This window comes from Mandrillus leucophaeus, unplaced genomic scaffold (genome assembly GCF_000951045.1).
Source record: "Mandrillus leucophaeus isolate KB7577 unplaced genomic scaffold, Mleu.le_1.0 Scaffold651, whole genome shotgun sequence".
Classification (NCBI taxonomy): Eukaryota; Metazoa; Chordata; class Mammalia; order Primates; family Cercopithecidae; genus Mandrillus; species Mandrillus leucophaeus.
The window spans coordinates 405566-416174 of record NW_012107042.1 but is presented as its reverse complement, the minus strand read 5'-3'; the positions used below and the strand labels follow the sequence as shown (position 1 = coordinate 416174).

General features: G+C 52.2%; 1 protein-coding gene across 3 annotated transcripts in view; it reads left to right on the top strand.

Annotated features, from left to right (window-relative positions):
* The window catches only part of DHRS7B (dehydrogenase/reductase (SDR family) member 7B), a 98687-nt gene that overhangs the window by 77507 nt on the left and 10571 nt on the right, over positions 1–10609 (top strand). For 2 of the 3 annotated variants that reach the window (XM_012001180.1, XM_012001179.1), the window contains exons 1-2: positions 3957–4881; positions 10010–10119. In XM_012001180.1, coding sequence (XP_011856570.1) covers positions 4545–4881; positions 10010–10119 — 447 coding nt within the window. In that variant the 5' untranslated portion in view covers positions 3957–4544. Of the gene's footprint in view, positions 1–3956; positions 4882–10009; positions 10120–10609 lie in introns of those variants that run through there. The other variant, XM_012001181.1, reaches the window with a different exon arrangement.

Below are 10609 nucleotides of genomic sequence, written 5' to 3'. Positions count from 1 at the left end.
CCAAAGTGCTGGGATTACAGGCGTGAGCCACCACGCCCGGCCCTTTTGCACTCTTTTAACTTGGGTCTAGAGCTCATGGATCTGGCAAGGGATGAAAATACAAGCAGACAGCATTAATATGTGAGCCCCTGAGCTCTCTCCCTTCCTCACACCAGTTTGTGAGTCTCATCATCAGTGCGAGACCATGCTTCGGGTCTCTTGCCCAAGGACTAAGAGTGTGACTGTGAGTGTGCACATTCCATGTGTAGGTGGTGCCCTCTGATTCCAGATGCCGTGTGCACTGTGGTTTCTATTTGAGGGGCTCTCACCTTCTTTTTCTGGCCTCACTCTCTCTCCCCATGTCTCTGTCCTACTTTCCGCCATGGCTCACAGTGGTGCGGGACAGACACTGCCCCTTCTCTCTACAAGCTGATCTCCAAATGCTGAAAATCGTGAGCCAGATATTGTTTCCCAGTCCCTTTTTATAGCATCAGTCTTGCCTTCTGAGTCCATGATCCGACTATCTATCTGAAACTAGCAGTTAATAAGGATTTTGGTATAAAATGCATGATTGATAAATATATTAAAGTTTGTACATATATATAAATCCTTCTTGTATGCCATTTTCAAAGAAAACAGGCCTCCCTTTGACCTTGTTTTATGTAGATGTATGTCCTCATCTGGAAATGTGGCCAGCTAGAACACTGTTCCTTTCTTCCACTGTGAAGCTGTCCTTTTAGCTGGTAGAAAGGCCTAGACACCACGGCAAGGTGGTGGGGCTTTCCGTGGCTAGCTCTCCTGGCCATCCCACTTCCAAAGACAAGCTAGGAAAGTGTTGGCGCAGCTGTCTCTAAGAGCCCAAGCAGGCCCAGCTGTGTGGCCACATGCCCTGTGGAGTGGAAGAACAGTTAGGAGGGCTTTCAGAATTTGAAGAACTCTGGAAGGAGTCAGGATTATCAATATGAACAACTTCATCCGGTCAGGAAAGTTATGCTGGAATTGAAGCTGATTCTCAGATAAACGGCTCGCTCTGGGGTATCTTTTCCCACCATGGTCATTCTTTGTTAGCAGGGGAGAGTTGGCACTGGATTTTGTTTTTTGTTTGTTTTTGAGACAGGGACTCCCTCTGTCACCCAGACTGGAGTGCAGTGGTACAGTCTTGGCTCACTGCAGCCTCAACCTCCTAGGCTCAAGCAATCCTCCCACCTCAGCCTCCCAAGAAGGTGGGACTACAGACGTGTACTGCCATACCTGGTTAGTTCTTGTATGTTTTGCAGAGATGGGATTTCACCATGTTGCCCAGGCTGGTCTTGAATTCCCGGGCTCAAGCGATCCCCCTACCTCAGCCTCCCAAAGTGCTGGAATTACAGGCGCGAGGCACTGCGTTTGGCCTTGGCACTGGCTTTTAATTTGCTTTGCATTCTGATTCAATAGCAACCTACCAGACTGAATGCAGACGTGCGCTCTCCCCACAGAAAAGCGGCCCGGGCCAAGGATGGATCCCATTCACCCGGCGCCATGTTTGCCTCAGGCAAAGTGGTCCCCAGGGCCAGGAGACCAAGGCTGGCCTATGATGTGTCAGGTGCTCAAGGAATCCCAGAAGTGTACAAGACGGTGTGTAGTTTTCTCTTTTCTTCATGTCGTAGATTGCTGGCTTGAGTTTTAATTAGGTTGCATGAAAGTACAATTTGTTGGGAGCTTTAATCATCTTCCACTGGGGAGCCTTGCTGGGCTGGCTTATTTTCATCCTACTCCTCCCTGGGTGTGAAAACGGGGTTGAGGGACATTTTGGTACCTGTCTGCTCTCTCCTGCTTTGCTGGCCTTGATAACCACGTTTTCTAACACAAAACTTGGGACACGAGAGCCTGACTTCTGACTTCTGCCAATGTTGTGGATGGAGCTTTTTCCTATTGGTTAATTTGATTAAACTGAAGGGTTGATGAAGATATGGAAGTTAAACAACATTGGACACTTAATACATTTAATGAGCTTCCTTTAATGAGCCAGGGGTCCCTTCAGACAGCCTTGGGAGCCTGATTGCTGGGAGGTGAGGTCCTGGTCCAGGAACTTCGAGGTAGTCGTGATCATGATGATGCTGGTGGCAGCTGTGTTCCCTCTGTGCACACAGATGAATTCATCCAACATCGTAATAAACCCAGGAGGGAGGTCCTCTCATAACTTCAGCTCAGAGATGAGGACACTGAGGCCCAGGGCAGTCAGGCCTCTTTGCCAGGCTGCCAAGTGACTGGGCCAGGGTGTCACCCAAGCCAGGCTGGCTTGAGGGTTCATCCTCATGACCCCTGCACTGCCACTGTTGTGCTGCAGTTAGTGTTTTTCAGGTGGCCTCTGGGTTTTGCGAAGCGACAGACTGCATACTTGGCTCTTGACCCCCATGACCTCAGCGGCGTTCTGCCTCAGCCCTAGGTCGTCGGTTTGAAATGGGGCGGACGTCACAGGCTCTGGCCTCCAGGGGCCATGGCGGAGTGTTCAGAGGGGTTTCCACCCAACACACCTAGTGGGGCTCCGGGTCCCAGCCCCAGAGGCTGAGGCCTACTATCCTTCCCTGAGCTGAGGCCCCTACCCCTTTTGTACCTCAAGCTCATCCTGGGCAGTGGCTGGGCCCTGGGCCATTCTGGACAAGGCAGGGTGGTCCTACCCTGAGACCTACCTGGTACAAAGACCTGTGATTGCAGTGGGAAAAAAGCTTTTACCAAATAGCCATCCAGCCGCGTTAACTCTTCCTAAGCCCCCACCCCTCAACCAGCTTATTATATGCAAGTTTTAAACTATCCTTACCTCGAGCCTTCTCTTGCCTTTTGTCAATTGCTATAATTTTCCGGTAAAGCTATATCAACAAACTGGCAACCATTCCTGCCTCCCACCGTCTATCCCTCCTTCCCCTGGGAAACCCTCCCACATTCCCTGTTTTCAGGATCTTGGTCCTGTGCAGGACTTCAGACAGCACCCACAGAACCCTGGAGTAGGACAGGCCTCAGTGCCTACCCTACACCTTTCCTGAGCACATCTCAGATTCCAGACAAAGGGTCCTTGGGACCCAGCATAGCCTGCAGGCAAGAACACCTGGCCAGAGCTTCCTCTTGGGGCAGGGATGCTACCAGTAGTGCCTGGGTGAAGAGCTTGGTGCTTTAGATGCCACTTTAATCCCCAGTTCATCCAGCGGAGGCTTGGCATAGTGTAGGGCAAGAGGGAGCTTTATCCACACAGCAGATAGTAGCTGAGGTGTTTTCAGAAGTGGATTGAGTGGCGGTCGGTGGGAAACTGTCATTTTTACAGTCCGAGAATGTGGCTGTTTTTTACGGTGGTTAAGAATTCAGGCGTATCTGGAAAAGCAGGTGAAAAAGTAAATGCTAAACTAGTTGACTTGACAGTTCCAGTTGCAGTAGAATCCTCTTGTAGGGGGCGGTTTAGTATAGATCAGGGCAGCCACCCTGAACATGAACTTCAGGATCAAAGCGACTTGGTGCATAGATGGATGCGTGTTGGGAGTCCACAGTGTTCCTGGCCTCACTCTGGCATCCAGAGTTTGATGTCCTCTTAGGAAAGGAAGCAGAATTTTTTTTTTTTTAATGTGTGGGCTTGAGATGGGATATTAAGTAGGTGAGTGAGGGTTTTACATCATTGCTCCAAGCTGATGAATAATTTAGAGCTACAGGCTGGCTTGCCAGAACTCTCTTCTTGGATTCCAGCCTTTTCCTTCCTGAGAAGGATGCTGTGCTTGTAAACCACAGCCCTGGAGGTGGACCGTTGGGGGCCTTTTGTCTCATAGACGCTGGCTCACTCATCCAGTGGCCTTCCAGGGCATGGCTTCCCAGCGACAGCACATGGTGCTCACCACGGTCCTCACCAGCTCCTCCTCGGCCTTCCTTTAACCCTGTGTCCCCCTCTTATCTCCTGCTTTGGGCACAGGGGGACAGGTGAATGTGGAAGAATGCGGGAGGTTCAGGGGAAATAAGGGCAGGTGGGGAAAAACACACATTTCCCAAGAATCAACTGCACACTGTTGCACAGACACTCGCACAGCCTGCGGATTTCACGGCTCACTGGGGAATGCTGGGCAGGAACATGCCACAGGCACAGCAGGGCAACACGCTCACCAGCCGGAGCCCACGCTGGTGCCTGGGGCAGGGCCCTGCACTGAATCCCCTTTGGGTGTCTGCGAGGCCTGTGGTCAGAAGTCCATCTGTGGCCCTCACTGTAACAATCTAGGGGCTGCTCCACCCAGAAACGTCCATCCTCTGAGTGTCTGCTCTGAAGAGGATAAGAATTGGTACGATTTCCTTTTTCCTTTCCTCAAAAAAACCCCCTTCTAGTTTCACAAGTATTCAGGGAGTGAAAATGAAAACAGGCGTTACTTGAGGTTAAGGCCAACACAGGTTTCCGAAGGAGAGGCAGGTGAGTACCGACACGCCACCTCTTCCTGTAACACTGTGGGTGACTACATCCTAGGCTGAATGGCATTCTCCGCGTGTTCCCTGAGGGGCAGCATGAGGCCTGTGGCTTTTCTGTCTGCTCATGTCAGTACTAAGAGGGAGAAAGTTCCACAATGCTCAACAGTCAGCCGAGGGTGCAGGGCCTGGGTCAGTACTTTCTGGGGTCCACAGAGGGAGATCTAGGATTCGTATCCGATGAGAGGAAGAGCCTAGGAAAGTCCCCTGAGCTCTGCTACTTTGTCACTGGTGTGTTTGGTTTTGGTTCTCCCAGGAAGAATCTGCCAAAGGCGAGGGCCATGGACTTCATCACCTCCACAGCCATCCTGCCCCTGCTGTTCGGCTGCCTGGGCGTCTTCGGCCTCTTCCGGCTGCTGCAGTGGGTGCGCGGGAAGGCCTACCTGCGGAATGCTGTGGTGGTGATCACAGGCGCCACCTCAGGGCTGGGCAAAGGTGGGTGCTGGAGGCCATGCTGCCGGGGGGCGGGGGGAAGTCAGCCAGCGATGGGGAGCGGCCCAGCTGCACAGGGACCACCAGCGCAAATGCCCAAAGCGGCAGCAGAAGTCCAGATGAGGGAAGTGGGCTGGATGGCACTGTCCTTGGTCCAAGTGGGAAAAGCAGGAGCCAAAGCACAGTGAGAAATGACTCAGCGTCAGGGTGGGAGGCAAGCGTGAGAGAAGCAGCCTGGCCCCAGGGGTGGGGTGGGGTGGGGTGGGATGGGATGGGATGCCTGCCCCTCACAGGGCAGCCCTGCTCAGCCCCAGCTGCTTGCTGAGGTAGGAATTTTATGTGAAATCTCCCAATTTCCAAATACGGACAGCTAACTTAAAATGTGTTTTTACCTCTATGAGGACCAAATGAAACATGTCCTTTCCTAGATTGAGCCAGGACCTCCGGTTCACAGCTTTGGTGCACGCTTTCTCTGGGCCTTGCCTTCCCAGGCCAGGCCCCCAGCTGTCCCCTCAGCATGGTCTCGGCAAGGTCAAAGACAGGATAAATGGTGCCTCAGCTGTTCCAGGGTCTCCAGTCTAGGTCCATTCCAACCCAGTGAACACCATGAGCTTCTAAGTCTCAGGAATGGTGTACCAGGACCCTGGCCCGGAATGCCAAAACCTGGGTTCCCCCTTCTCCCATTTCTGGAAGCCTCTGAGTTACAGGGCTCCGTTGTTTTCTTGCCACACATGTATATTGACTTAGCACATTGCACATGCACACACCATACCATCTACCATCCACGCTCACGCTGAGTTCCATGGAAGAAGGCTGAGGAGTTCCCTGAATTGTGGTGACCCACCCGCTGCTACGTCTTCTGGTCGGTGATAGCTCAGCTGGAGCTGATGGAGCGCCTGCTAAGTGGGAGGCTCTGGGTCAGGTTCTAGAACAAACAGATGAAAGACAGGGTCCCCTCCTTGAAGGAGGTCACAGTTGACTGCTGTAAGGAGAAAGGCAAGGACTTATCTCACTGTATTGCCATTGCAGTAACATATGCTCCCAAACCAGCCCGGGGGCGACAAGGCACGTGTATATGTGCTGGCTTGTGCTAAGCATTTTTACATGCATTATCTCACTGACTTCTCACAGCTAAGATTCAGAGAAAGAATGACTAGGACTTCCAGCCAGAAAGTACAAAACCAAGAGTCCAACCCACATCTCTCTGTCTCTAGAACTCAAGTCTCAAAGCTGCAGCAGGGGAGATGGCCGGGTAAAAGGAATAGGTGGGCTGGTAGACAGAACATTCCAGACAGGCCCGGAGGTGGGAGAAGCACGGTCCCGCAGGGACTTATAAACAGTTGGGTGTTGCATGAACACAGAGAAGCAGATGGGTCTTTGTGGTGGAAGTGGCCTGCAGTTGGCCAGGGGTGGCCTGGGAAGGCTTTAGGGAGTATGGATTCATTTATGCACCACTGTGGATGTTAGGTGAGGTCTCCAGGGGTAAATACCGTGTCTGTCATTGGATAGCCAGACCTTTGCAGGGACAGCTGTCTGCAGGCCCTTTGCCATCGTCAGTCCTCTGACCTTACTCAGTTGCTATATATAGGGTGGTCAGCAGCCACTTCTCTTGAGCTCAAAGAGAAGCATTTTGTGGAAGTCCTTGAAGAGCATCTGAGGGCTGGCAGAGGTGGAGCTCTGGGTCGCGGGTGCTCCCATCCGTGAATGTTTGAGAAACAAGCTGTCCTCTTCATTCTGCATCTCCTCTCCTGACACCAAGACTATGAAGGGAACAGAAAATATCACGGAGGTCACCAGACCTGTCTGTGTATCATAAGATGTCAGGCCCTTCCTGGATTCCAGTCACTGCTTGTATTCTGCCCCATTTTACTTTTTGGGAACAGGAGTTCCTCCATCCAGATAAGGTAGAGCAGATTCTTAACCGGCCATGTCAAGTACAGCCACTGTTGATGTCCCCAAGGACGTGCTGCTGTTGCCTTGCTTCTGTGAGGAGGCAGAGCTATGTTGCCCTCAGTGGCTCTGCCTGCCGTGTCAGCCACTCAGAAGGTCTGGAGTTATGCAATGAGTCTTCAGTTTTTCGTATTTCTCCTATCTTGTCTCTTGTTTTGTGTATTTAAGCCTCTTGAGCTTGTCCTTGTAGAATAGTGTGGGACCACTGACTAAAGGAACAGAACATTCTGGATATCTGCTTCCTCCAGCTTTAGCCACAGGGCTGTGCACAGCTCTCTTGATTTCCAGCTAGGCGTGCCAGCGGCACTGGACAGTCATCTGCAGCCCTTCACGTATGTACCTTGGAGCTGTTTTCCTTGGACCCTCCGACCTTCCAGTATCAGCTTTTCAATAAATGAAAATGGAATCCTTCCAATCTGTTGTTTTCATTTCTGTCACTCCCTACACAAACTTTCATTTCCTCTCTTTTTAGCTTTGCTCGGAAGCAAAACTCAAACAGAATTGAGGCAGTCAATTCCCCAAAGCAGTTTAGACTCCAGCGGGACTCCCACCTTTGCAGGGTTCTGTGTCTGCACCCTTTGGTGGCACCTCACAAATGTCCTATGTATTGGTCAGGACAAGACCAAATGGGGTGAGGCAGCCAGCAGGACCCAAGGTTCCTAGCCTTTGGGAATGATTTATAAACCGGATGAACAGTTCTAGCCTCAGGAATGCTGGCATCTGGCTTGGAGTGCAGCCACCACCCGCCTCATTCCTGTAGGGGCTTTGCTGCTCTGCTGAGAAGAGGACCAGGGCAGGCAGGGTTGGGGCGCTGGGACCAGGCCTCACTACCCAGGGTGGGTGCTCTCTCTGGGCTTCCACCCTTTGTCGGGATGAGCCAAGGAACACACCAACCTCATCTCCATCAAAGAAGATGGTGTGTCTAGATTAAGTCTACTTAACACCTCTTTCCCAAAGACTGTCGGGTGTGTGGAGAGGCGCCTGGGGGGTGAGCAAATGCTGTGTAGGGAGCTGAACAAGAAGCTGTGGAGCACAGGGAGGCTTCACACCATGAGACAGACATCAGGGAGCCTTTCCTCAGGCCTCTCAGGACCCCTGGTCCTGAAGGATGCTGGAGTTTCTTCTCCTCCCCTGTTTGGAACCCATCTAGCTTTAAGGAAATTGGACACTTCTCTAAGGGCAGGCCTGTTCAGACCAGTACACACCGCCTGCCCCTCTGACCTTTCCTTTCCAGCTGAGGAGGTGGCAGCCCTGATGCTCCAAGCCTGCAGCATTGGCCCCTCACCACATGGCTCCTAGAGATGGAACTAGCCTGCAAAGGCCATTCCTTTCCATGAACCAGGAGCTAGAGCACCACCTAATCACCTGGGCCTCTTAAGATTCCATCTAGAACCAAGTCAGTGGCTCACTGGTGTCAGGTCAGGGTCAGCCAGGGGCCAAGGTGTCCTGTGCAGATCTGCTGGTGAGCACTTGAGGGAGACGCCTCAGGTGAGGACAGGAGTTCGAGGCTGCGGTAAACTATCATTGTGCCACTGCACTCCAGCCGGAGCAACAGAGTAAGACCCTGTCTCTAAAAAAAAAAAAAAAATTTTTTTTTAATAAATAGAAATACAAAAATGACAATTGACACTGCAGGTGCTGTTTATCTAACACTGTGGTAAGAGATTCCTGCCTTAACTCATTTCAGTCTCACAGTCACACCCTCAGGGGCTGAATGAGTTAAGGCAGGTAATCGCTTACTACTGTGCTTGATAGATAAAAAGCGTCCTAAATAAGAGGAAAGTCAGAAACAAAGAAGTTCTAACCGGAGTTGGAAGTCTAGCTCAAGTCCATTCTCTTGGCCGCTGGGCTGTCCTGCTTTTCATAAGCTGTATGGACGTTTTCGGGGCACTGAACATTTCTATAGGATATGTTGCAGGGGAGGGTAAGCAAGAAGCAACACCACCACCCTCTCTGCCTCCCCTCCTGCCGTCACTCCGTTTCCTTTCTGACTCCCCACAGACTAGTCCCCCACCCCCAGTTCTGGTGGTTTACCCTCCTGTGTCCAGGGGATTTTTCGTCAGGCTCTCCTGCTTAGCCGCAGGAGAATTACCTGTGATAACCCCCACTCAGGGCTGATCATGGCCTTCCCTGGGATTTGATCGGAGCTGGAAAGAGACAAGACAAAACCGTGCATGTGAGCTCTGGGGCCTGTCCACGTGTGAGAGCACCCGGGCAGCCAGCACTTGGGTCCTTCCTAGGTTTCGGCCATCCGGCGCTCCTCTCCATTCTTGAACTTCCCCACAATCCCTCTGGCAAATTCTCTTTTTGCTTTGCCCCAGTGTGAGTTTAGTTTCTGTTTCTTGCCACCAAAAGGATATAGACCACGTGTCTGGCTAGCTTTGGACTGTCCCTGCTGTGGTCTTAGTTGAAGTCCTCACAGGTTGTCCCCTGAAATAGTGCAGCGGGCTTGGTGGAGTCTGCTTTCCTCCAGTGTCCCCACTCCCTCCCGCCCAGCAGGACTGAGCCTTTTCAAAGGCAGGCATCCTTAATAGTCCTGCGTGTGGCAGGTACTTGCGCGCACTGCCTTGACCCCTCCCCAGCCAGTGAGGCTATTAGACCCTCCACCTTCTGTCCCAGCTCCATCTGCCTGTGGCCCCTCAGGCAGTCTGCTCCCTCTGCCTCAAGCACTCCCTCGGAAACAGCCCATCAGACCTGGGAAGGGCCTCGGTCCTCTGCCCCAGCTTTTCTACAGGACTGTGTGAGTAGTTCCAGGAGAGCTGTGCCTGGGTAGTGCCACCACACAGCCTTGGCAGGGCACAGCACCATAATAGCTGGCCCTGACTGTCCTTGTCAATCAGGACAAGCCTCTGCCTGAGTGACCTTGCTGAGCTCCCTTAGCTGTGAAGATAGGTGATGCTCACAGCTGATCCAGGTGAACAGGAGTATCATGGGGCGTTCTGAGCATGATACTTAACACATCTGTCCACCTCGGCCTGCCTTTCTTTTTGCCCTGTGGATGTCTGTAGCACTGGGTGTGAGCCCTGCACTGGACCCTAGCTCCCAGCTCCATGCTGGACCACAAGCAGGGGCCAACACAGACATGTCAAGGGTGTGAAGCAGCAAACAGCAACACTGGGTGAATTTACACTGAACGGCGCTGGGGAAGAATGGCTGTCAGGGCTCTTTTCTCTTCCCTTAGAATGTGCAAAAGTCTTCTATGCTGCTGGTGCTAAGCTGGTGCTCTGTGGCCGGAATGGTGGGGCCCTCGAAGAGCTCATCAGAGAACTCACCGCTTCTCATGCCACCAAGGTGAGCCATGGGCATGCTTTCCATGGGGAAGGAGTGCAGGCCCTCTTCTGTAGGCACTGAGGAGATAGAGGCCCACTCCTGGACTGCTGAGTTACAGGACATCCATGTGTCACACTGTCCCAGGGAAGGCAGCAGGTCTCCATAGCGAATTGGGCCCGCTGCATGGGGAGGGAGAACTGTCCGGTGGTTTACATCCCGATGCCCCTACTGGCTAGCACTATGAGTTTAGAAAGTTCTCTTTTCTCCCTTCCCTTTTACCTGGCTAAGCTCTACTCATTGGGTGGGAGTAGGAGATGGTGATAACTTTAAAAAGTTTTTTTGGAGACAGAGTCTCGCTCTGTCACCCAGGCTGGAGTGCAATGTCCCAATCTCAGCTCACTGCAATCTCCGCCCCCTGGGTTCAAGTGATTCTCCTGCCTCAGCCTCCCAAATAGCTGGGACTACAGGCGTGCACCACCACACCCAGCTGATTTTTGTGTTTTTAGTAGAG